Here is a 25,012-nt window from a genome sequence, read left to right as displayed (position 1 = left end):
CTACTCGTTTGATTTCTGTTCATAAATTGCATATAGGAAAATACCATCGAGAATACCAAGATCGTCAAAATTGCGATATTTGAATTTCTCAGTTGCCACTGTGTTCTCGATGAAAGGTGAAAGAGTCTCCAGTCTCGCATCCGTTGCCCAAAGCGGCTAGCCTCGTTTCGAGATCTTCGTCCGATCTTTGGATAACCTCATTCAGCAGGGATGTTTTCTGCGGATATTCGCCTACGATCTTGTTTGACGTTTCAAAACACCCTCCTTGTAACAATCTTGGCATGGGCATTGAAAATGTGTTGTGGCGTCTGTTTCAGTGTACTGCGTTGCTGACACACCGGATAGAGGAACTTCCCTCTCGACTGCATGTCGGACGCAGCGAAACTAGCTGGGGACCATGGACGGTTTTTCGTACCACGGTCTGGAGCTGAAGTCTCTTCCATTTCTTCCTCATCCTATACACATTGTTTGCCCTCTCGATCATACTTTCTCAAGCATCAACAGAAACTATCAAGATGAAGGCATCCACTTTTGCATTCCTGTTGGAATTATTTGCCGCAGCACAGGTGAGATCAAGAAACACTCTCACTGATCATCTGCTAACAATCAATCCAGGCTCAAACTGCGATCATTAGCGAGTCACCTCTGATGACGGCACCAATAATCGCACCTCCAGCTGCGCCAGGAGGAGCAAATCCAGCGCCTCCACAGGGCCCAGCGATGCCAGCACCGGTGGTGCCTCTAGCAACAGGATCTCCACAAGTACCCGGCGGTGATCCCATAATCGACCTGCGGCCTCTGATGACAGCTGGAATCATTGCTGGTTCAATGAATCTGAATGGAGCGGCCGGAATCCCACAACCACCAAATGCGCCAGCGCCATCGATCAATTCAGGTTCACTCGCGCAGGCTGGAATTGTTGGTGGACCAGCAGCAGGCCCTCAAGCTACTTCACCACCAGCAGCTATGAATCCAGGAGCGCCCGGGCCTGCAGCTCCTCCACTACCACCAGGAATCAACTCTGCGACCTTGATGACAGCGGGTATCGTGGCAAATTCTCAACCGACATCAGGAGTGACGGCCGGAATCCCTCAACCCGCTGCAGCAAATCCAAGTGCGATTCAGTCAGCAACACTTACACCAGCGGGGATTGTTCAAGGAGGAAACACAACGACGACGAATCCGACGGGAGGTCTTCAAGGGTTACAACCTGCTGCAGGGAACTCAAGTATATCTGTCCCTGCCCCAGCAACCAACTCTGGACGTTTAAGCATTGGAACTTCGTATCTAGCGAGTTGGATGGGATGTATTATGACAAGTGTATACCTTTTGATTTAGTTGAGATCAGTTTCGGTTTTGAGTTTATCAGCTTAAGTTTGTTTATCACACTGCACTGAAAGACTGCGTCTTGAGAGCAATAATCTGTACATAAGACCAGAAAGTAGTAATATTACGAGATATCAGATCAAAGTTCCCTTTACCCTGTGATGTGTTTGTGGGGCGATTCGACCCAGAACCTTGGATACACCAAAGAGATCTCCCCGGCCGTTTAGGCTCTGCCGCCTGAAGCGAAGGGGCTACGCGGAGGATCGTCACAGGGGGCAGGACGCTGCAGCCACACTAATGCAAGCCTTGCTCTAGACCAAGCCACAGCGGATTCAGGCTGTTCTGAGCTTGAGGGGATACAGAATTACCTTCCTCGAAAATGATGTCGCAAAAGCCTCCGGAATATCCATATATTTTTCCGTACGCTGGAGGCTATGGGCAAGAATTGAAAGATCTCGCAACAATACAGAAAGTGATACAATTCCGATGAGAAAAATTGGCAATCACAATCATGAAATATGGCTCGTCGTCACTGATCTCGCTTGCACACGGTCCCAGTTGATGAACAAACAACTTCGCAAGATTCATCTCCCACAGACAGGATCGTGTTGTTCCGGCTTCAATGCTGCCCGGTGACGGTATTTGACGGGGCCTGAGCCTGGTACGTGATCTACGAACGCATGCCCCTACTCACTCCATGCTCCTCAAGTTTCAAACGCGAATCACTCTGAGGGACTGCCAAGAACTGAAGGGAAAGCCCAGAAAGCCCGTAGTTCCCAAGTGACAAGGCCATCCATGCCCAGCAGTATGCCGGAGATAATCTCGAAGTTTGTCGTCCGTCCAAAGCTTATTTCGAAGCTTAAAACAAAGTTGCGAGGATATGTATATTTATCTTTTCTCCTGCAGGCGTGAAAAGCTGTCTATCATGTGAAACAGTTCAGCCTCCATATCTTGGTAGACCATGTTCATACGGATGCGCTTCGCAAACATGAGCAGTACAGTGAACTTCGGACGCTTAGTTATCCGTCGAAATCATGCGGCTGTTTGCTCAGCTTTCCATAGAAAGCCGTCATCTTGCCAGATCCCCGGGTCCATCGTCCTTTTCTACTTTAGTCGGCTGGTCTCGGCCAAGTTTAACATTTCTACGATACTTTTCTCGTTCATTCATTCTGCTTCCTTCCCAAGAGTGTCATTTAGTACAGCCCCGGTGGCCCTTTAATAATGCTTCATTTTAATGCTCGTTTTCCTGTTCTGCTGGTCAGCTCGATTTTCCTGGGCTCAGTCGCCTGCCAGGATCAAAATGTTGGGTGGAATCAAGTGGTAAATTTGAACGGAAATGTAGGAGCAACGCACAACTCTGGATGAACATTACTAATCCTATTAGATGCAACTCACTCGAGTGATTTTGCCAGATAATTCCGTTGTTGAGACTTTCTCCCAGACCCAGCGCCAGCTTATCGTCAATCAAAATCCGGCACCACTCTCTGCGAATCATGTTGTCGGCTCGACAGGACAACCATTCGTCCAGCTACAGCAAAACTCGATGACAATTGCCACGAATGGAGCAATCGATCTCGTCGGTGCGCAAATCGAACTTCCTATGGACCCAACTATGCTTCAACAGGCAGGCAACATCACACCCGACAACACATTCGTGGCGAAACTTTCACCCGATAAACAAGCATGGATGGTCATGGAGGGTATCAAGAGTGTCAACACGTAAGTTTCTCGGGAAGGTTAAAGCACTGTTCTCACCAATTTCAGAACCGACAACACAGTCCGCATCGTCAAGATGACAAACATCGATGGAGAATACATGGCAATTGGACGTATGACAGTCGAGACAAGCAACGTGTTGAGTCCGTTCGGCCAAAATGTGAACGTTACTGGATCTGGAATTCAAGAGATAGAGTTCAATGATGGGTTCCGCATGTCGATCAAGGCGACTCAGCAGATGTCTGTCAGCACAAACGTGATCAACGGTGTCAGTACATCGATGACTTCTCAAGTTGGCACACCTATCAGTGAGTACTGAATCTTTTATTGAACGAATGCCAGCTAATTCTTGTAGATAACTATCGCTACCTCGTCACCACAAATCTGGGCGGAGTTCAGCCAAACCTCAACCAGGTGCAAGCCGTCGTGCAACTTCCTCGTGAGTATAGCTTCACACAATTTTTCTGATTTGACTAATGCAAGCAGTCAACACCGACCGCGTGATGCAAATGGCCACCGCCATGGGTGTAGAAGCAAACGGTGCAATCACTCTCGGAGTCGCCCAACGATCCATTCTCCTAAACCCAGGCGGAGCAACCAACCTCCAACCCAACAAAGTGAAGAGACAAGATCAAACTCCCACGCAAAACAACCCCGTTGCAACTCAATTACTCCTCTCACCAACATTCACACCCATCGCCGCAAGAGCCGCCATCGACCAAGTCAACGGCCGCATCGCCATCCCGATAAACAACATCAACGGCGAATTCATTGTGACTATGACAAAGGCGACTGGACAAACAGCCCCACAACCAGCTGTAGCAGCCGAGCCTGGAATCAACGGTACCACGACAACTGGAGAAGTTGGAGGAGCTGGAGTTGCTGAGCCTGCTGGAAGTGTCACGATGAGCATGAGTGAGCTGAGATCGATGATGGAGAGACAGGCGAATGGAGGGGTTTTCTTGGCTGAAGCCATGTTTTCGGGAGGCAGTTCGCAAGGAACTGCTGCTGCTGCGTCCGGGATAAAGATTTCCACGAGACGGAATAAAGTTCAGGGTCCTACCAAGCCGCTTCCGTTTGTTGGTTGATTAGGAGGGAGAAGTTATGTGGACTTGCGGACTTGTTGACTTCGGGTTTTTCGAATGGTGGTAATGTGGAGATTGAGAAATGCAGGACATCAAATTGTATAAATATGGGTACATCTCTCACTAGAATAAAATACCAACTATGATTACCTTCGTTTAAAACCCATCGACTTGACCTGGAGAATTCACCTTCTGTTTGTTGACATGCAGCTCAACCACGGCTGTTGAACATACCTAGCCGACACTTGGCAAGAACTTCGCGCGACACTGCACTTAGAGAAAACTGGTTGAGAATGATACCAACGAATAAACTGCCACAAACGAATGCTATCCATCTCCGGACTACCTTGCGAATTTCCCGCTGTAACCAGCAGCCCTCATGTGATCTCTGTCTCACCAGGGCACGCTCTCGGCCTCTCTCGCTTCCCGAGTCAAGTGGCAAGGGAAAAGCACAACAGGAAACACTGAAACATGCCAGGCCAACATGAAGCAGCATGTTTGGCAGCTGTTTACAAAGTCTGTTTCCACCTTGGGACGGGTAAGGATCACGGAGCGGAGATTAGAGGCGGTTTCCGAGATGTGCTGCGGATCTGGCCTAGATATGGAAGATCTTGAAGTTTATCTTGAAGAAGATTGCTTGGCTTGGGGGATCATAATACATTTTGATATTGGATTTTATTATTGAGGCTCTGGCGGCAAGCAATGACGGACAATCTTGCGAGGAGACTGACGGCTGAATTTGTCCTCCTTCCCTTACGCCGCTGAAAGGTTGCAGCCAACACTTCGCGACTATTCGACATCTGTCGAATCTGTTGCTCCCTGCTTGTCTCCAGGAAACATTAAGAGTGTTAAGTCTTACAAAAATTTACTTTGACAAGAATGGTAAGAAAAACAAGATCTCGTGACGATTTTGGAATGACCCCACGAAGCAGAAGAAGCAAAAGCTACAGCGTGCTACGGAGTGATCGATAGCCTAGAGTTTAGCGAGTGTGCCCTGTAATCTCAAAGAGCACACCCCCAGACCCGCCCGACACAACGTAGCGAAGGGCCCGACATCGAATCTCGCTTGGATAATGGTTGAACAGCCCCGCATTAAGCCCCCCACCTTTCACCTTCGAGCCTTCAAGCCTTCAAGCCTTCAAGCCTTTCTTGAGTACCAGCTTCCCCAATCTCAAAATGACCTCCCTATTCTCAAACGATCTCATCTCCCCAAAGGTCCTGGAGTCACTACCCGAAGGATATATCTGTCGGCCCCTGCAACGCGGCGATTTCAAGCTCGGTCATCTAGATGTTCTTCGCGGCCTTACCCACGTTGGCGAGATCACCGAAGAGGAATGGACCGAGCGATTTGATGCGCTGAAGGAATCAAATGGCACTTACTACATCGTAGTGCTTGTTCAGAAGGAAGGAGATGTCGAGAAGAGGATTGTGGGGACGGGAACTCTAGTCGTAGAGAAGAAATTGTGAGTTGATGCTGAAGTCATGAGATGTTTTGCTGACAGGCTAGTCTGTATAAACTGGGAATTCAGGGACATATTGAGGACATCGCCATTGTTGAAGATCAGCAGGGGAAGAGGTTGGGTTTGATGCTTCTGCAGTTTTTAAGCTATGTTGCTGAGAAGACTGGATGCTATAAGGTATGATTTGTAACCGAGAGGAGAATGCTCATGCTGACTTGGAGCAGACAATCCTGGACTGCAGTCCAGAAAAGGAGGGGTTCTATGTCAAGTGCGGATATGAGAAAGCTGGATTGGAAATGCACTGCTACTACGATGCCGATGCTCAGAAGCACAGAGTATAGACTTGCTTGATGGATTCTCCACTACCACACTACACCTATTTCTCATCATTGGAAGAAACACATAGAAGCATTTGCTGGGACCTCCCACAATCGAAGAATCTTCGCTTCGTGTGGCATCACTTCCACAGTGTACGGCACATCGTACATTCCTTCCTTGTGTTTCCACAGATCTCGCACACGATATGTATCCCATTCCATGGTCAAGTCTCGACGTGGACTCACACTCATCTCAGCTGTGAAGCTCCCACGATTCAACAGAGCAACAGCATAACTTCCATCTGACATCTCCTTCGCGTATACTTGCAAGTTTTCATCTTTACCAATCCCAACAGTCTCGGCTGAAATCCCAAGTGAATCCTGATTGATTGCGATTACTTCATTGTTTGAAAGCGTTTCCAGATCGTACGCATCAAGAGTTCGAACATCGGATCCAATAAGAAGTGGTGAAGCCACCATCGCCCACATACTGAAATGCGTTCTGTACTCAATATTCGACGCTCCTGTCCCCACAAGCTGAGAACTATTCCCATTCAACCCCACAATCAACATGTCGTAATCATTCCAATGCCCAGGCCCAGAGTACTGCACAAGATTGTTCCCACGATCCAGCATATCTAGCACATCGAAATAGTACTTCTCGCGATTTCCAGGATAGTTGAAGTCGTCTGAGATATCCTGGCCAATGCGCCATTGATTCGCTCCTTCGCTTGCAGCCCATTCCCAGACGTCTGCCCATCCACAATGGCAGAAATGGTAGACGGTGGGATGTGACTGCGCGAGGAGTGATTTCGACATCTTTGAAGCAATCTCCTCCATTTCAGACCTGGGTGCATCTTCCCCGCTCGAGCAACAGCTGTCGTATTTCAAGTGATCGATTCCCCACGATGCGAACATCGCTGCATCCTCGTCTTCATGTCCTTCGCTTCCAGTATACCCCGCACAAGTCATCTGGCCAGGACCAGAATATATACCCAGCTTGAACCCATTCGCGTGAGCATAATCAGCGAGGGATTTCATGCCACCGGGAAACTTGACGGGGTCCACTTCCAGGGGATGATCGGATCTGTTTCCTTTGTAGCGTTGCCAACCATCATCGAGGTTGATGAAGACATATCCGGCATCTCTTAATCCATTTGAGGCCATTGCGTTCATGGTGTTCTTGATGAGCTCTTCGTCGATCTGATCGCCGAATTGGTTCCAGCTGCTCCATCCCATAGGGGGTGTCAAGGCGAGACCATTGCTCATTCCGGGGTTCTCTGATGGAGTGGGCTCTGGGATAGATGAGGTAGTACATGGCGATATTGAAGGAGAAATGGTAGTCTTGCACATTCCGCAGTGGAAGAGGGTGGCTACCACAACGACCAGATTTCGTGAGAAATACATTGAGATTGAAGTTTTGGCAGTGATACTTCCAACTTCTGAAGTCCTGAAAACTATACAGACCTCGTCCCGGGCGAGATTTACTCTCATAAAAACTCTTGGAACTCGAACCATGCAATTGATCAATCGAATACAAGAATTCCTTTCAGCTTCAAAAGCCACCTCTCCTATTCCTCCAATGAAACATAGAAATTTCAAATACCCCTGAGGAGGATAAACTCAAAGTCACGCCCATATCTGCTGTGTAACCCTAGATGTTGTCAGCAATGTGCAATTATCCTTTCCATCATGCCGAGCTACAGCACTGCTGCAAGTGCCGCACGCAAGCGATATTCAGCTCATCTTGGCAAGAGAATGTATTGCATATTATCATGCACTTACAGGGTTATCTTGCTGTGACGTTACTTTTTGGAATCAGAGATGGGAATACGAAGAGCGGGGTAATGGGGTAGAACGTGAAGATGTTCACCTGTGGGTGTCCCAGACGGGAAATCAGGAGATCTTGATGCTCATTGGAAATTCTTGCTCAATGATGGATAATATCCATATCCCATGCATCCACTCGGAACATTGAAGATAAAGTTTCTGAGACTTCTCTTCGACACTTGCAAATGTTTGAAAAGATCAGATCAATACAGACACCTCACAAGAGGAGGAACTGTGCAGAATGGAGGCTCCCGAATCTCATACGCCACCAAAAACAGCAGACGAGAAAACTTCCATCAACAATGTCTCCCACAAAGAAATAGGCTCTGAAGCCCGCCGCGCCACTGAAATCGAGCACGAAATGACCTTTCTAGACGGAGTAAAACTCTACCCCTCCGCCATCCTCTGGTCAGCCTTTTTCTCACTCGGAGTAATCATGACAGCGTTCGATCCACAGCTTCTCGGCAGTCTGTATGCCACCCCAGCATTCCAGATAGACTTCGGCTATCTCTACAACGGATCATATATCATCAGTGCTCCATGGCAGACCGCTTTAGGGATGGGGAATCCGATCGGGCAGTTTGTTGGTGCGTTGGCGGCTAGTTATCCGATGGAAAGGTTTGGGAGGAAATGGGTAGATCTCACCTTTGATGTCCTGAGTCACAGCTGATACATTGCAGACTTTTGCTTTATGTGTTGTTGGTACAGCAGGGTTCATATTTATGCAGTTCTTTGCTCGTTCGATCGAAGTCCTTCTCGTGGGAGAGCTGATCGGTGGTCTTATCCTGGGGATGTACACCACCATTGCTCCAACTTATGCGTCAGAAGTTTGTCCAATTGCTCTTCGAGGACATCTTACGGCTTATATCAATTTGTGTTTTGTTACGGGTCAGCTACTTGCAAATGGAGTCATTGCAGGTTCCTCGCAGTTGGACAACCACTGGGCTTACAGTACTCCATTCGCCATTCAATGGTTGTGGCCTATTATTATTCTCTGTGGAATTCCATTTGCGCCGGAATCCCCATGGTGGTTGATCAGACAGAATCGGATCGAGGAGGCTGAGCACTCCTTGAATCGCTTGTCGTCCTCGGCGGTCAATAACAAACTCGTGCTAGCGATGATGATAGAAACAGACATGCTGGAGTTTGAAATGCAAACGGGTGTAACTTACTGGGATGTTTTCAACAAAGTCAATATTCGTCGGACCGAGATCTCCATTGCAGTCTTTACTACTCAGGTATTTAGCGGGATCTACATGGTGGGGTATGCGGCGCTGTTCTTCCAGCGTGAGTGCCTTTTGGTTGACTGGAATATGTACTTACTTCAACAGTCGCGGGCCTTGATGGTCAGAAATCATTCAACATGAGCGTTGGATATCTCGCTCTAGGATGGATTTGCACGTGTATCTCTTGGATCTTCATTTCGAAGTGGGGGCGTAGGCGAATCTACAACATCGGACTCGCCTTCCTCACACTGATCATGTTCATCATAGGGATTTTAGATTGCGCTCCAAATTACGAGAATAGACCCGGCGTAATCTGGGCGCAATCGACCCTCATGGTGAGCCGGCATGTCTAATCCAACGCATCGAGCTGACCAAATCAGATCATCTGGAATGGGGTCTTCGATCTCAGCATCGGGCCAGTCTGCTATACCATCTTCTGCGAAGTATCCGCCACCAAAGTGCGGACAAAAACCATCGCTGTAGCGACTGCAGCACAAGCACTCGTGGGAATAGTCATGACTGTCGCGATTCCTTATATGATCAATCCTGATCAAGCCAACATGCGAGGGAAGATGGGATTTTTCTTTGGTGAGTCGTGAGATTCCTCCTGGAATTAAGCGAGCTCGCTAACCGAGAAACAAAGGGGGTCTTTCCATTTTGTGCTTGATTTGGTGTTGGCTCAGGGTTCCGGAAACGAAGGGACGCACCTTCGAGGAGCTGGATTTAATGTTTGCGAGAGGTGTGAAGACAAGGGAGTTTAAGGATTATAAGATTGATTGAAGCTTTGGTAGGGTATATGGTGAAGTACGCTAACTTCTCAACCTCATCGTAGCAAACACTCGGTAGCTGTGACAAAATCAACACAAAACTGAGCAGATGAAAAGAAGGAAAGAAATGCATTGGACTATTTACAATTAAGGGTATTTGTTCCGTGCACTACAATAGCTCCTGGCGCTACATACACGGATGGGCGAGAAGATACATTCCGCAGAAGATCCATCTCGAATTGAATAAGCGAAAAGTTACTTCTTTGCGCAGCATGGTGTTCAAAAGTAAACACTACCTTAGTGAGTATTTGCAGGGGCGTGCTCCCTACGGTAGCTACCTATCTTCGGGCAAACACGCATCAAGTTCACCAATCCTCGGCCTTCACAGTCAGTTTCGGCAGCTTTGAGAGTCGCTAAAACTGCACAGGATTACGAGACCCAATTCCCACCACGCGTTCCGGTCCCGCTCCAGCTCAACGACGTCACGAATCTGCGTTCTCTATCGAGCAGACGCGCTCACGCATAAAAATCTTTCATATCGCCTGCGAGACCGCTACAATCGATATGCAGTCTTCGATTTCACACTACATTGTGTTATGTATAAGTTCGCCCTCAACCTCGCTTCCGTTTCCTCCAACTTCCTATATACAAGTTCATGATCGCATCCCTCACTTCTTCTCCGTCAAACCTATGTACAAGCTCCCTTCCATCCCTTCATCATTCATTTACAAGCACTGCGAGTAGTAGTCGTTCTGGTACTTACAAACAGTACCGGCGACACAAGTTGTCGAACCAGTGTAAGTCAACCCACCACACTGTCCCCACTTCCCAACAGCCGCTACAGTCGCCGAGCTGGTGGGTGCAGTAGATGTGGTCGTTCCCGTCGTTGTCGTCGCGCTCGAAGTCGTTATAGCTCTCGAAGTAGAAGTCAAAGTCGAAGACGCTTTCGAAGTCGACGTCGACGTCGCAGTCACAGTACTTGTAGACAAACCCACACTCCCACCCAAAACATTCACCACGGCCGTATACGCCGGCTTCTTCACCAGATTCGCATTCCACAGCAGCGCATCTCCCTGTCCCGAGAACGTCGACGGGATCCACGAGTACTTGTCCGTAAAGTCCCAGATAGTGATACCGACACAATTCGGCGTCGCAACACATGCGGAGACGGTGTTGGCGTAGTCGGTGGATTGTTGGGCGACTCCGCTGGCAGTTGATGGGAGGGAAGTGAAGCGGATATCGAGCTCGGTATAGGCGACTTCGACGCCTTGTGCGGTGAAAGATCCCAGATTGGCGGTTTGGGCAGAGAGACTGGGTGTGGAGCCGACGATGAAATGGGCTTGCATTCCGACGCCGTCAATTTTGATTCCGCGGGATTTGAGACTCTTCACAAGGTTCAGGGCGGCAGTGGCTTTGTTGCCTGCGGATTCGATGTTGTAGTCGTTGTAGTAGAGCTTCACGTCTGGATCATATTCTGCAGCGGTGGCGAATGCGATGGGGATGTATTCAGCGCCAATCTGCCAAGTTAGGATTTTGACGATCCTGGAAGTGGGAAACTCACGGTGTTGTAGAAAATGCTGGTTCGATATGTACCGTCTTCATTGAACGCCTCGTTAACAACATCCCATGCGTAGCACTGTCCTTTGAAGTGTGTGACCTCATTCGCGATGTGATTCTTCAAGGCAGCAATGAGCGTCTCATTCGTCCATGTCCCAGAAGTGACTATCCTGTCAGCAGATCCCTCAACATCTAAAGGGAGACCCACGCCAGTTTGGAAGCTGTTGGTGCCAGACAAGAGTATGGCATCTCAAAAGCTGGCCATTCGTCCTCGAAAGGTTGGCAATCGTATCCGCCTGCGTCCAGCTGAATGTTCCCTGAGTTGGTTCCGTGTACTGCCACTTCTGCGCATTCCCAGGCGTTATCTGTCCGAATTCCTTCACATCAGATAGGATCGCCAGATACGGCGCATCCGAAAGTTCAGGATTGTCTGTCGCAGAGCCGAAATATTTGAGTCCTTTCGCCGTGGCCAGCTGGTTAAGTTGGCCTAATGCTGCGGGCAGCGCCACGAGAGGGAGGAGAGCTGAGAAATGCATGCTGCCTGGTTCTTGGCCACGTAGAGTACCAAAACATGGGAATGGAATCTTTATATCATTTGTATCTGGCGCCTGTGGACGGAATATCTTCCAGGCCGAAATTTGGTCCGGAGGCTATCCGAACGATTAAGCTTCCCTCTTCCCCTCCTCATTGAAATGCTGTTTTGGCTGAAATGGATAAATGGAAGATGGTTTCTTGTTTGATCCTGGGTATAAAAGTCGCGAATATATTCGGAGCGCTCATTGATGCAGTAGCGGATGTCGTGAACCGCATTTGTTTTGGATCGAATGCCGACGATAGTACCTGCAAGTGTGGGGATTCCACCAATAGGAGTTTTGACCCGAACAGACCCCTCGGTCCGGTCCGCCTGAATTCTACCTCGCCTGTCAATTATCGGGACGACGGGCGAGGCTTGAAGGGTCGTTTCGGATATCTAGGGTTCGGACCCGAAGTGGAGAATTTAGAGTTGTGGGTTGGGTTGGTAAGTAAGGGGGAATAAAAAGTCAGATTGGAAACTTTCTGATATCATCTGACAGATCTTAGCCTCTGTAGCTCAATGTAAGTTCTCCCAATTTCCGTTTGGGAAGGATCTATATCTAACAATTAACAGGGTAGAGCGCGTCACTAGTACTCAGAAATGATATGACGAGGCTGCCGGTTCGATTCCGTCCAGAGGCACATATCAACAATCCAAATCTTTTGTTGTTTTTCGACCCAGACTCAGTGTTTCATACTTTTTGCTGTCTGCGAAAATTTTTGGTGGGAGATCCACCTGTATCATGGCCCACTCCCGAAACGATTGGCTCGTGAACATGGTGATAGTGGTGGATCTGTGGAGCGGATCTTTCGAAAACACCTCTGAGGTCTTAAAAAGGAAGAGAAGACGATATCATAGATAGGGTTAAAATTGAGGAACCAGGGCTAAGAGACAGCAGCATGGCAAAATTGAGTTTGATAACATGGACATGGTCGTGTAGACCTAGTCATCCTTGGCGGCAAATTATTTTATGCACCAGCTTTGATCTGAACGGATTCTGCAGTTACTTCGATCACAGATAATTTTGGCATGGCAGCCAATAAATTACCAGATTGATTATTTTGAAGGGGCCTGCAATCCAAAAGATTGAATGGGGAGACCCTCAATGGAATGCAAAACTTGTAAAGTTCCTACTTTGCTGCTGCTGCTGCTGCCACAAAGCGCAAACATTTCCGCAAACAGGGTACACGAAATATTTGTGGAGCACTGTCGTTGAATTGTTCGGCGACTTGGAACCGCTCAGTAGGTATGGGCAGCGACGTACAATACATATCTTGGCATCTGATAACAGCATCGTTCCTTGGCTTATTCTTGCGTCGATTCAAATGGTGCAATGCGAAATCATAGGACACCAAACATTTATTTAACTCCGGTTAAGCTCGCTGCGTGTTTCTCTTTACATGACATCTGGACCTAGTCCCTGAAGTCTCCACGAGAAAGCCGCTTCCTTCTGTCTTCAGACCTCAGCGAGATCGAGCCGAGCATGTCCTTCATAGCATCGGTTGTCTTGAAGCATGCGCAGGCATTTTGCAATAAACGCCAGCTGGCCGCATCCTGGAGAGCCTTTCCTTGCCCCTCTGCCTTTCTTCTAAATCTTTATTTTATTTAATTTTCTCCTGTCCGACAGACATCCAGGGCTCTTGCAGGCGGTTTTGGTGCCAAGAAGCACGAGATGTAGGTCTCAGCACTACACGAACCGCGGCCTCGAAGAGTTGGACATCATTCCTATCCTCGGCAGATGCTTCTATGTCTGGAAAGCTATGTCAAAGCTCGATGGAGTCTTTCATTTCAAAAGGTTACAATATGACACGGATTGGACCAAGGCATCATTTCTTGATGGCCTTGTCGAATTGCATTACGCCAGCTACAGCGAAATGAGGCCTTTTGGAACTATGGGTAGTACCCATCGAACAGCAAATACAAGACCCGCTCCCCAAAACAGGACTGTGGTCAAGAACACTAAGAAGAACACCAACTCAACAAGCCTGAACAACTTCCTTATCCCCCCAATCTCGCCAAGATCCACCTCCTTCCCGAACTTGGTGTTGAGCTGGGGAACAAATTTGAAGTCAAAAGGACCCTTGCCTCCCGAGAGGTACGCATGGTCCGTGACCGCGTTGTACAATGTTTTCCGGAAGAACTACTGGGGTCAGTTCTGCACAATCTGTGTGTGGGAGGCGACATACATTGATGACCAACCGATCGAAGGAAGGGATGAGTCTCTGCGAGTATGCCAAGAAAGATACGAGGATATTGTGTCCCGCAAACACAGCATAGTAGTATGGTCCCGGTCGTCCCAAGCCGAGTGCATCACACATCTCAGGACCATTCATCCACCTGCATCCAGCTTCGAGGAACCCTCGCGAGAGATATGGAGGAGGTTGATCCTCAATCCACTTGACGAAGTTGTGAGCTAGGATCTTCGAAGTCCCATTCGGAGCAAGCTCGTACAGCAGCATTGTCTCCATGACTGCTTTGGCCTTTTCTGGGGTCTCCCAGTATGATGTCGGAGTTCCGGTGAGGTAAGCAATGTATCGGAAGAGAGCGATGAAATCAACGATCTCTTGTTGGGTGGGGTAAATTCCCATTTTGGGAAAGCTATCCCACATGGGACTGCAGCAGAAGAGAGAGATAGCATTCATGGAATCGAGGTCGTTGACTGGGGCACCAAACTTCTCGACTGAGAAGTACTCAGGCCTAGAACTCGCCAGCTTCAAGATCCTCTGTCTGACAGCAGCATGCAAAAGCCGGACACGGATCGTTGAAGTGTGTCCTTCTCCACCTGGCTGAATGGATTCCAGGGAATTGGTAACGTGGATGAGCCAAGTGAAGGTTTCGATGACTCGAGAGAGCAGATTTTTGATCGCGAAACCTCCCGTCCTGGCGAAGACTTCAGCAATACCCGGAGATGCCTAAGAATATAAGCGAAAGCGTCACAACACAGGCATAGATCTTACTGAGTTCTCGCGGATGAAACCTTGCAGAGCAAAGGCAGTACTATTTGCGAGCGCATGTCTTGCAAAGAACCTCTGAGCACGTTCAATCTGGGTCCAATCTACCCAGTCGGGTACCGAATGAAGTTCTTGCCAAAATGCTTCAAGTGTCTCGTCTTCTTGATGGTGGTCTCGAAGGACAGCGTATAGTTCTGGTCTGATAGGGCATTTTTTGTCTCCTCCACCAGCAAGAGCCTGAAGCTTTTCGAACGCAGCAGATCCGAGCTCATCAACATGAGACCGGAGTGCTGCGATTTCCTCTGCCGGGAGGTGATTGTCAGTCCACTCGAACGAGTAGCCCCATCGTTCACGATGATTGTCGCTTGTTGTATCCATGATGGTAATGCTTGGGTACATTTACTCAGTCGGCGCGAGATCGCCGGTCAGTTAAATAGCTCGATACCCCAGATCCAGTGATTCGAATCACAACCAGATAAGGCAACCCATATTCCCAAAGTGGGCTTTGGATATGCCCTCAATTGGAGTCTGGGCGATGCACAATTTAGCCGATGGTTGCACAAACCTGCCACGGAATGCAAGATGGTGGAGTCCAATATGCGTCGTCCCCAAGTTTCCAGCCACAGTTCCCCAATCTCAGGACAGGAATGCAAGTATTTCCGATGTATGCGTTGTCCAATCGATGTATAATCAAGGCGCAGTGCATCGTAATCGAAGATCTCCATGCATATCGCGAACTTCTTCAACAGTGAGCCAACCATGTGTAACATATACAATTTATTTCCTGCAGCCAATATAGATTCCTGGGAGCACATGGCAAAAATGGAAAATGATTGATGATGTATGCGCTGTTCAATCTGTGGAGACAGACACGGGGGATTCGAACAGATGATACCAACAGAAGCTTGTAGGAACTGAGAGGAGCCCGCGAGAAGTCGAGGACCAATGGGACTTGGGGTGATTGCTTTCTTGTGGGGAGATATATAAACGTTTGCCCGGTTCCTGGAATTACAGGGTTGGTGTCGAGATCGGCTTTCATACTCTGGCTGCATCTTCAAGTTCTGAGTTCCAGGGAAAATATCACATCCAGACTGACTTCAAGATATCAACATGGCCGCTCAAGTCCTCTTATCGACCGTGTTCCCAGCCTTGAAGCTTAGAAGTCTGCAAGAAGTACCATGTGGAGCCTCCCCGCACCTCAAGGCTCCACCAGGGAAGATGGTCATCAAGATACCCGATATGTTCAAGTCCTTCATGTCAGCTACACCGAAGGTCAATCCATTCTATGAGGAGGTGAAACTCGAAGCAGATACCTGGATTACAGAGTAAGTTCTATGAAAGCAAAGACACCGGGCATGGAAGCTGACGATGAAGGAAACTCGACGCAAATGAAAAGATGAAAAAGACAATCACCAAGACAGACTTTGCTTGATTCTGTGCTGTTGCAGTTCCGGATGCAGGAAAGGATGAGTTAAGGACTTTGTGCGATTGGGGTAACTGGGTAAGCTTCAAGCAAGTTCAAGCTGAAGGGAGAAATTTGACTAACTTCTCAGGTCTTTCCGTTCGATGACAGTGGGGTTCTTCATGATTCAAGACACAATTGAAATGTGACTGACAAATATAGTATTCGACAATGGGAACTTGAAAGATGATCCCGCTGCAGCCAAGAAAGTTTTGGATGATCTACTTCTGGTCATGAGAGGAGGAACTCGTGTGGGGGAAGTTTCGGCTTTTATTGAAATCCATGACACAGTCTGGGATCGTGTCAGAAAGGTTGGCTTGCTATCCTTTTCTAGGAATTTACTAACGGCTCAAGACATCTGCCACAGGTACAACTGAGACTTTCTGGTTATGAACAAGCTGACCGATCTCTTCAGCCGTCCAGAGCCAGTTCTTAGATGCGATGACCGAATACTGTCTTGGTGCGCTCGAACACGTCGGCCACCACTCAGAATCCAGAAGTCCCTGCTTATCAGAGTATATGGAAGTGCGGCGGCGAGGTGTCGGTGTGACGCCCGTGATTGCTTTGATGGAGTGAGCCTTCACTGTCCATATAGAATGTTTGTGGTGGTGCTGATAGGTCAGATACGCGCTTCAACTCGAGATTCCAGATCATGTATACCAGCAGGAGTGTTTCGGGAAACTCAAACAAGTTGTGATTGATGTGATCTTGATGTAGTTAGCCTCGTCTGAAACTCTCAAAAATTCTCTGACTGAAATCTGAACAGCCAGAACGATATCATATCCTACAAGAAAGAACAGGTACGTGAGCGGAGCAGACCCAGCCCCCTGTCAACAATTCTGACACATTTTTCAGGCTGACGGCGTCCCTCACAATCTGATCACAGTCCTTCGAAACGGTGGGATGACCACCCAAGAAGCATTCAACCACGCTGGAGAGATGCTGAATAAATGCTACCAAGAGTGGTTGGATGTGAAAGCAGAATTCCCAGCAGGCGAAGATTTAGCGAAGTTCGTTGAAGGCACGAGAACGATCATGCTAGCGAGCCTGCATTGGCAGTAAGTCATAAATCCAACACAACACCGAGTGCTTGGTTCATAAGAATTAGTTTTCGTTCTGATAGGTATTTTGGTGAGATGAAGGATATTGTACGGCAACACAAGATCGTCTGTTTGGAACAGGAGTCTAGAATGGTGGTACCAAGTGGATTGAAGCTAGTTGTGTCGGCTTTTCAGGACTGGATGAACACGTTCAAGAAGCATGTTGAGGTACTTACTTCTTATATGCAAAGTGGGCAGGTGCCGAAGAGTTAGAAAGCCATGTCAAATGGATCATTTACTATCTAGATAAATTCCTAAACTGCTCACGTCGCCTTTCCTCGTCACCACCCATCCACACCATCAGTGGCCAGCGAGTCGCAACTCCCTCAAATTCATGCCCCCGCTACCACTGGTCAGCACTGTGAGAGGCCTGATTCCCAGTCCTCGGCCTCGATCACTATCTCCTCTCCTCCTTCCACCTCCACCCTCACTCCTCGGCCCCCCGCCTATGCCAAAACCAACACCAATGCCTCCCATCCCATCCCCTCCAACCCCACCTTGTCCGCGGATCTTCAACCCCATCGGCACACCAACATTCTCAATCAGCGTGGGTCGACGAGTCCTCAGCCCAACAGGGCGAGAGTGGTCGCTCTCCGCACTCCCTCGAGAACTTGCTCTTGATCGGGACCTGGTCTCATCGACACTGGAATGTGGGACTCGTCGAAGATCCGCAGGAGAGAATTCCCTTCTCTGCGTATCACGAGGAGAATGGATATTACTTGGTGTGAGACTCAGATTAACATCCGAAGGACGTTGACGACGATGATGGAGAGTAGTATTCTTAGGTAGCGGCGATGCGTTCTGTACTGTCTTGATATCTTTCGGTAGAGGAGGTAGAGGAGGGAGTGGACTATCTCTCCCTGTTTTCGCGCCTCCGTAGGTATTCAAAATGGCTTGGTAACTAACGCCTTCAAGTCCAGGCATCTGTGACAGGCGTTTGATATTCTGTGTATTCTTGTCCATGAACACGCTGATTCTGTTCAGTGCACTGCGCCGCTCGTGAACTTCGAAACTGGAAGGAGATTTGAGGTTCGGCTGAGCACGTAGAGTATGCTCCGCTGCTAGTCCGCGTCGCTCTATGGATTGCTCCTGTCTACCAGAATCAGCATCCCCTGCACGCCCAAAGCTTTGTGGTGGAAGATCATCATTATCAGACAGAGCAGCGCGGACTTGTTTGACCACGGCATCGAAATCGACATCTTGCTGTTCGTGACGTGTTGCTCGATATGGGTTTTGGTAGTCTCTTGACTGGGCATCGAAGTCGGAATCATGTACGAGTATGAAGAACGACCCGTCAAATATCTTGCGCCGGAGGGTATTCCAGCGTGTTCGTGCTGGGTTGGCTTCGAGAGAGGGGGTATAGATTGTGTGAGTTGACAAGCGGGAATAGAATATTTCAAGTCGCTGAGCAATACGCTCGAGGATTGTGAGGAGATAGGCGGATATTTTCAGAGTTGCCTATCAATGAAATGTCAGTCTCTGCAGGACACGATCCCATAGCTGGAAGAGAGTAAAGATCCACAAACCTGTTTTCCACGACCATCTTGAAGTCGCTTGATCCCTTCGAAAGACTCCATCCCCTTGCACACCTCCCCAAGAATATCCTCTAGGAACTCCACATCCAATGCCGTCACTGTCTGAGCATATTTCAAGATACCATTTTCCTGGAACTGCGCCCCTTGACTGTTGCACACAAATTGTCCAATCTGAGCAATTTCATTGCTGGCTTGCGCACTTGCAGGGCTCGATTGCGCCCTCGTGACGATACCGATGATGTCTGGAAATCTAGAGGTGGACGAACCTGACTTGAGTGAAGCCAATGCATAGCTTAACTTGAGATGCAACTCCTGCATCTTGACGCCGAAAATCATAGAGAAGCCGTTCTGCATCAGGCGAGATTGGAATTGGTAGAATTTCCTGACACCACCCATGTTGAAAAGACCGTTCTGGAACCAGACTTTGGAATCTTTCATGATGTGGTCAACCTCGAGATGGAGGGTGGTCAATGACTCAACGCAGGTGCGAAGGTAAACGTGCCATGTGTCGTAGAGTTCTGACAACTCGGGAGAGTGGAAACTCGGCTTGGGTGCAAGGTGACCAATGAAGTATTTGGACAAGAGGGAGCTGACTTCGGGATTGGAGGTGTGGGCAAGCTCATCGAATGTCTTTGTGGCATCAAGCCCAGCTGAGGCGCGGACAATTAGTGTTCCTCCTGGGTGCATTGGAAGAAAGTCGGTAACATCATAAACACCGCCATGAACAGCGAGCCACATACGAGAGTTAGGCTTATGACCTGTGTGTTGTGCCAAGTGCGCCAGGGTAATGATGGGGCTGTTGTACGAGATCGGCTGGGGAGTCATGAAAATGTCCAGCATGAATCTTCGTTCAGCAAAGGCGACAGCTAGGAGGTTCTCCGCAGATTCTTTGGTTGATGCCCAATTGTTGTAAATTGCCTGTCTAATTCCAGAGATGATTGTTTCGTAGACAGAGATCGACCCACAGATATAGATGTATCCACCAAGGCCACCTTGGCTCTTAGAGATGACCAGATTACAGACCGTCTGGCCTTGCTCGATGATCGTGGTATCAATATACCGAGACTCCATTTCCTTCTCCACGAGGTCCTTGGATATCGGATCGTATACCAGGCCATTCTTGTCCCGAGAAAACGCTGTATGAACCTCTAACATGTCATGACGAACGTAGCTCCGAATCTCGTCTTCGTACAAGAACTTATCCCGCGATTGAGTTCCAAGAAAGAGGATGTTTCGACCAAAGCCTGATTGTGTTCTGCTCTGCCAAAAACCACGGAACGGTGCAATTCCACTGCCTCCAGCGAACATGGCAATTGGAACGGTGACGGACACAGGAAGCTGGAAGTTGAGTGGTCTTGAAACTCCGATGAGGAGAGGCTCCTCGTCCTCCGTGCAGTTACTTTCAGAGAGGTCGAAGTTTAGGTAGCCACTGCTGACACCATGTCTTAGCGTGGGCTGCCCTGGAATCTGCAGGACTGGTGAAATGTGGTAGTTGCTTCGAGAAACCGTCAAGTCTACGCTGTCGGGCAAAAGTCCATTCGAGTAATTTGATATGCTGTAAGTTCTTGGAACTTCGATTGGGATCAGTTTTGGCAGCCACGACAAATCTTGCAGATCGAATGCTTGATCCCAGGTGGAAGATGGGACTTCCTCGACAGCGAATTGTAGAAGATCACCCACTGTTCCTGGGACAGGCCATTCTTCACAAGCAAGGAGCTTCAAAGTGGTACTTGAAGCAGCACGGAGAAGTGTGTGAAATGCCATGACGAGATCTTTTGTCAAAGGAGCCAGGTGACCTCTTCGTAAGATATCTCGGACTGTCAAGTCTGGAATCGCAGTATTTCTGGTTACCGAAGCAATATGCTTGGCGAATCTTCCCCATTCAGGCGCTTGAGCTGTTGAGACGGGTTGATCAAGCATTTCCTCGAGACCGAGAGCTGCTGCGACTTTAGCGACTTCGTTCCAGGTATTTAGAGGCATGACGGCCAATCTGTCACCTGGCATGAAGGTGATGCCAGTATTATGTAGATCGAAGGTAACCATTGCAGTAGACCGTGAAGGATCGGAATCGATGAATTGGCGATTGATAATTGGAGCTCTGAATCGACACTCTTCAAATGACCCACGCATTTCATGGGGTTGTTGAGAGATCGCACCGCGGTAGGGATCTAATCGCTCTTTCATAGACTCTGACAGTGATTTATGTACCATCTCCCAGGGTCGTCCAGCATTGTCGCCAGCTCCAGCATTTCCATTCGTTTCGCTTCGGCCAGTCTTTGCGACGACTTCGAGAAAACCATATACCTTGTCTAGCGTATTGTTTAGTAGTGATTGCACAGAGAGAAGATAACCTACATCTGTGAGTTCCCATCCAACCTCGCTCGCCCATATACGATTCGACGAGGCCCTCCAGGACGCCTTTCAATCGAGGGTTATTGCTAGCGTTCACAAACTCTGGCACCTTGTAATTATACTCCACCGCAGCAATGAATGCACGGATGTTCAATGGGAGCCACGCCTTGAGGTGCAAGGCTTCCAATCCGAGGAAACTATCGTACTTGGTCCGGCCCAAGAAAGCATCCATCAGCAAGAATAGTGGTAGTGCGAGTCCTGATAGTGCTGGAACTCGTCGAGAAAGTGGTGCAGAGAATTTGGCATATCGTTGGCCCCACTAAACTTTGTCAAATACCTCAATGCGAAAGATCAGGTCGGAAGAACATACCTCAACGGGATTTGCAAAGTTCTCACCCGAGTTTGGATTTACACTGATCTTGTGGAACACGTGAGGAAGTTGGTCAACAACCTGCTTCAGCTTCACCAACTCGAGTAAAAGACCTTCTTCATCTTTCAACATTACACATTCCTGGCATCGAGTAACAAGCTCAACGCCTGGGATAAAGCATCCGTGGCTTTCGGCCATGCAAAGAAGGAACATAGCCTCGCCACGATCATTAAATACCTGTCGAACGTTAACAGGGAATTCAAGTGCAAGATCCCGTCACTTACCGGCCACCTCAAGTCCATGTTTTCGCAACGAGGGAGATATGGATGAATACTGGTGTGGTCCCTGATCTTGTAGTTGTAAATACTGACATCGAATTGTGTGAGATGCGGTAAGACTCTTCCCATTCGTGTGCATATCTGACGAAGGGGAATCGCGACGTTTCTGGGAATTCCCTTGGTTTCTTCTTCCTCGTCATCGGCGTCTCCGGTCAAGTTGCGGAAAGCTCCAGGCGGGGCAGCAACACTGATACCTTCACTTCCATCGTTTGCTTCTTCATATCGATATATGCTTGCCAGAATACCTGGGAGTCGTTAGGTCTTATTCAGAAAGAAGCAGATGGAGACAGACCTAGACAAACGGTCGCAGCCCATAATGCCTCATCAGGGATAGTATCTGGTGTCCCGAAAACTAGTGGAAGCGCGAGAATTGACTCCCTTACTTTTCCTCTAGCAACGATGCCAGGCATACGCTCGCACAAATCAGACCATACTCGACCCGGAGATAAGCTGAGAGCCACAGGAGCCGCCGATGGATCTGGAGGACAAAAGCCCCATTGTGAAGAGAGGTATCCATCTTTCCATCCTGTTCTTGGTCCAAGTTCCATTGCCCTTGTAAGAACACGCCGAGCAGGAGCACCCAAAGCCATTGCCAGTACATCGGTATCAACTGGGTTGAGAGCATCGGCATTCTTTAATCCCTTGGTGACTTCTTTTGGTGGTGCTTCGGGCAATAATAACTCGTTCATTGTCTTGCGTTCTTGGGATCGTAGAAACTGCTCTGACTGGGCATCTTGAGGAGTCTATCACAAGTTAGCCACTGAGATACAATGAGAGGGTAATAGCTTACCCCATAGGGAGTATACGATGACGGAGCTGTCATCTGGTATGCAGAAAAGGCACACCCACGAGGGCCAACTCTTCCAACTGGGCAGGAAGAGCTACTACGTGATCCGCGGTCGGAACCACCCATTGGACATGAGGCTACTGACATGTTTCTGGTGTGTTTATACTCTGTCGGTGGTCTCAGCAGAGCATGATCTGATCATAAATTATCGAAAGCAAACAATTTAGCAAAACTCTAATCAAACGAAGTGGTACAAATGAGCGCCAGCGCAAGAAGGAAAGTATTGAGCTCTGCAAAAGAAACAAAACCGAGCCGCAAACAGATGGAAAGAGTTTTGCTGAACAGGAAAGGAAATGACAGTGAAGATGTCGGTCGATCTTCACTGCCAGGAAACTGATGGAACGTGGCGTGCTCCACACTGAAGAGAAACAACTTCATTCCTACTCGGAGGAGCCTCCTTACATACCTTAATCCCTATGATGCCACGCTCACCAAGCTTTTTCTGTGCCTCGTCGGGTCCTTGACCTGGTTGAGGCATATCGGACATTTCCGCTTCCCCGTCTTGATGGACTGTTTGTCCACCCAGAGCATCCCAGATGGCCTAATCGTCCAGCCGCAAGCGACCTGGGGATTGCTGGGACTGCCGATAGAAGGGATGAGCATTGCCAGGTCAAGCACTTCAGAGCAGTGAAGATGTTGTCGCTGGGGCCAAGTCCCAGCTGAGGCCGAACTAGAAGCTTGGCTTCAGTCTGAGGTTTGGCAGCGCTTTGTACGCGTCACCTAAAGACTTGGCTTAAAGCTTCTCATTTGGCAGCCGTCCTTGAAGTTCAAGGTCTCTAAAGCACGTGTTGCACCATGATGCGGAAACTTCCATGTTAGGCTCTGGGCATCTGCCATTGTGAGAGTGGAAGGTGTTGAGCCTCATCTCAGAGTGTAGTTGAGTTCTGACCTGCTTCTGCGTTAGGTAGATCAACGGATGTTCCATGTCGGATTACCTAAGGTTGCAGCACTTGTAATAAGCTTAAAATTAGGCATGATTAACCGAGCTGCCCTAGACTATCCTGAGCATGCTGTTATGGGGGAACAGTTCTTTTTCCATTCCTGAGCCTGACTGACTTCAAATTGTAGTAAAATCCACAACGATGCAAGTTTAAAAAGAGGCGAGGATTTGTTCTTCCAGCCAAGAAACCCCCCTTGGTATTCTGGTTTCAAAACAGAACTTTAATAAGCCGCGCGAAACACTTCGGATGAGAATGAAACGAGTTGGCTTGACTTCAGACGATAATTTGATAATAGAAACTGAGAGCATGGCCGTCAGTCTGATGAAGGATGCCGACTCTTCTTGTATTTTATGGTAAGGAGAACCAAAACTCCTTACCATAAAATACGACAATTCCTGGGGAACGAATGACCCAGTGCTCGAAACGACTCTGGTCCGGGCATTACTTCAATCAGAAGGCAGCGGGATAAGGTACCAAAGCATGCAGGTGGATATGGACGAGAGGATGACGCATCAGTCCGATGAGATAGGGGCGTGGTAAGCGAACCTATCAAGAGCCTTCCCTACTAGTAAACATAGGGCTATCTCCTGTCTCGGACAGACTTCGGAGGTGAAAAAATTCAACCCGAACGCAGTATCCACAAGGTCTGCGCAACCAACTCCAATTGTTTGTTAATCACGCAGAATTAGATAGAGGCATTGGCTCTTAATTGTGGTGCAAAAGCAGGCCAGCAGTATTCGGTTGTATGCCCACTATACTAGCTAGGCATAGTGGAGACACCCACAATTTGCTTCTTATTTTTCGATACCAAAGATAGGATTCTCGTGTGTGCACTTCTTGAATAACAGTATTTACATGCCTACTTTCCCGGAGTATCCCCGAGCACAAATGCCCACCTGGGCAATTGTTTCTGCCGGCCAATCGCTGAAAAGCGGAGCGGGGCGGGGTGGAGCGAGGGGTTCTGGCCTGTGCTGGCGTCGTGCGACCTTCACCTGCACGATAGCATCAACAAAGTCACCCCACCCCGCCTTGCTCAACACTCAACACTCCCTTCTATAGTGCTCCCCTCTACCTACTCAATCATTTGTTCGCCTTCTTCCACCACCAATCTAAAGTCTACCATAAGAACATCTCTAGTATATCCTCATTTGACCACCCACATCCAATTGTCAAGAGACGACGGCACCATCCACAATCCAAACCCCCAACAACACTTCTGCGGTCCCATCCATCCACCCATACAAACTCAAGCTACACG

At 48.5% G+C, this 25,012-nt stretch overlaps 11 protein-coding genes across 11 annotated transcripts; 7 read left to right on the top strand and 4 right to left on the bottom strand.

The window, feature by feature from the left end:
• The first annotated feature begins 392 nt into the window (after positions 1 to 392).
• ONS95_005818 (uncharacterized protein) lies at positions 393 to 1,417 on the top strand. Its single transcript, XM_058499250.1, has 2 exons — positions 393 to 566; positions 616 to 1,417. The coding sequence occupies exons 1-2, from the start codon at positions 516 to 518 to the stop codon at positions 1,336 to 1,338; spliced, it is 774 nt and encodes a 257-aa protein (XP_058351518.1). The 5' UTR covers positions 393 to 515; the 3' UTR covers positions 1,339 to 1,417.
• A 1,293-nt stretch (positions 1,418 to 2,710) lies between these two features.
• On the top strand, positions 2,711 to 4,130 carry ONS95_005817 (uncharacterized protein; the record flags this gene model as incomplete). The annotated part of the gene is made up of 4 exons (XM_058499249.1): positions 2,711 to 3,045; positions 3,091 to 3,350; positions 3,398 to 3,481; positions 3,529 to 4,130. The coding sequence occupies 4 exons, from the start codon at positions 2,711 to 2,713 to the stop codon at positions 4,128 to 4,130; spliced, it is 1,281 nt and encodes a 426-aa protein (XP_058351517.1).
• Positions 4,131 to 5,163: 1,033 nt separating this feature from the next.
• Positions 5,164 to 6,351, top strand: GNA1_1 (Glucosamine-phosphate N-acetyltransferase-like protein). Its single transcript, XM_058499248.1, has 3 exons — positions 5,164 to 5,590; positions 5,635 to 5,764; positions 5,812 to 6,351. The coding sequence occupies exons 1-3, from the start codon at positions 5,304 to 5,306 to the stop codon at positions 5,926 to 5,928; spliced, it is 534 nt and encodes a 177-aa protein (XP_058351516.1). The 5' UTR covers positions 5,164 to 5,303; the 3' UTR covers positions 5,929 to 6,351.
• On the bottom strand, positions 5,974 to 7,404 carry ONS95_005815 (uncharacterized protein; the record flags this gene model as incomplete). The annotated part of the gene is made up of 1 exon (XM_058499247.1): positions 5,974 to 7,404. Exon 1 carries the CDS (start codon positions 7,396 to 7,398, stop codon positions 5,974 to 5,976), a length of 1,425 nt encoding a protein of 474 aa, XP_058351515.1. The 5' UTR covers positions 7,399 to 7,404.
• A 571-nt stretch (positions 7,405 to 7,975) lies between these two features.
• On the top strand, positions 7,976 to 9,740 carry ONS95_005814 (uncharacterized protein; the record flags this gene model as incomplete). The annotated part of the gene is made up of 5 exons (XM_058499246.1): positions 7,976 to 8,368; positions 8,415 to 9,021; positions 9,066 to 9,295; positions 9,341 to 9,548; positions 9,604 to 9,740. 5 exons carry the CDS (start codon positions 7,976 to 7,978, stop codon positions 9,738 to 9,740), a joined length of 1,575 nt encoding a protein of 524 aa, XP_058351514.1.
• A 712-nt stretch (positions 9,741 to 10,452) lies between these two features.
• Positions 10,453 to 11,820, bottom strand: ONS95_005813 (uncharacterized protein; the record flags this gene model as incomplete). The annotated part of the gene is made up of 3 exons (XM_058499245.1): positions 10,453 to 11,244; positions 11,289 to 11,449; positions 11,493 to 11,820. 3 exons carry the CDS (start codon positions 11,818 to 11,820, stop codon positions 10,453 to 10,455), a joined length of 1,281 nt encoding a protein of 426 aa, XP_058351513.1.
• A 188-nt stretch (positions 11,821 to 12,008) lies between these two features.
• On the top strand, positions 12,009 to 12,436 carry ONS95_005812 (uncharacterized protein; the record flags this gene model as incomplete). Its single annotated transcript, XM_058499244.1, has 3 exons — positions 12,009 to 12,302; positions 12,358 to 12,379; positions 12,432 to 12,436. 3 exons carry the CDS (start codon positions 12,009 to 12,011, stop codon positions 12,434 to 12,436), a joined length of 321 nt encoding a protein of 106 aa, XP_058351512.1.
• A 944-nt stretch (positions 12,437 to 13,380) lies between these two features.
• Positions 13,381 to 15,193, bottom strand: ONS95_005811 (uncharacterized protein). Its single transcript, XM_058499243.1, has 3 exons — positions 14,816 to 15,193; positions 14,045 to 14,770; positions 13,381 to 13,998 (listed from the first exon to the last, which is right to left on the bottom strand). Exons 1-3 carry the CDS (start codon positions 15,185 to 15,187, stop codon positions 13,723 to 13,725), a joined length of 1,374 nt encoding a protein of 457 aa, XP_058351511.1. The 5' UTR covers positions 15,188 to 15,193; the 3' UTR covers positions 13,381 to 13,722.
• Positions 15,194 to 15,919: 726 nt separating this feature from the next.
• Positions 15,920 to 16,241, top strand: ONS95_005810 (uncharacterized protein; the record flags this gene model as incomplete). Its single annotated transcript, XM_058499242.1, has 2 exons — positions 15,920 to 16,134; positions 16,184 to 16,241. The coding sequence occupies 2 exons, from the start codon at positions 15,920 to 15,922 to the stop codon at positions 16,239 to 16,241; spliced, it is 273 nt and encodes a 90-aa protein (XP_058351510.1).
• Positions 16,242 to 16,712: 471 nt separating this feature from the next.
• On the top strand, positions 16,713 to 17,584 carry ONS95_005809 (uncharacterized protein; the record flags this gene model as incomplete). Its single annotated transcript, XM_058499241.1, has 5 exons — positions 16,713 to 16,843; positions 16,895 to 16,984; positions 17,038 to 17,071; positions 17,127 to 17,329; positions 17,380 to 17,584. 5 exons carry the CDS (start codon positions 16,713 to 16,715, stop codon positions 17,582 to 17,584), a joined length of 663 nt encoding a protein of 220 aa, XP_058351509.1.
• Positions 17,585 to 17,589: 5 nt separating this feature from the next.
• Positions 17,590 to 24,573, bottom strand: ONS95_005808 (uncharacterized protein). The gene is made up of 9 exons (XM_058499240.1): positions 23,870 to 24,573; positions 23,749 to 23,804; positions 22,757 to 23,702; positions 22,259 to 22,709; positions 21,913 to 22,211; positions 21,629 to 21,865; positions 21,262 to 21,577; positions 18,898 to 21,215; positions 17,590 to 18,829 (listed from the first exon to the last, which is right to left on the bottom strand). The coding sequence occupies exons 3-9, from the start codon at positions 22,898 to 22,900 to the stop codon at positions 17,672 to 17,674; spliced, it is 4,923 nt and encodes a 1,640-aa protein (XP_058351508.1). The 5' UTR covers positions 22,901 to 23,702; positions 23,749 to 23,804; positions 23,870 to 24,573; the 3' UTR covers positions 17,590 to 17,671.
• Between the last annotated feature and the right edge of the window lie 439 nt (positions 24,574 to 25,012).

Source organism: Cadophora gregata (assembly GCF_030347475.1).
Source record: "Cadophora gregata isolate MNR1 chromosome Unknown scaffold_16, whole genome shotgun sequence".
Taxonomy (NCBI): domain Eukaryota; kingdom Fungi; phylum Ascomycota; class Leotiomycetes; order Helotiales; family Ploettnerulaceae; genus Cadophora; species Cadophora gregata.
This window is presented reverse-complemented; position numbering and strand designations above follow the sequence as displayed.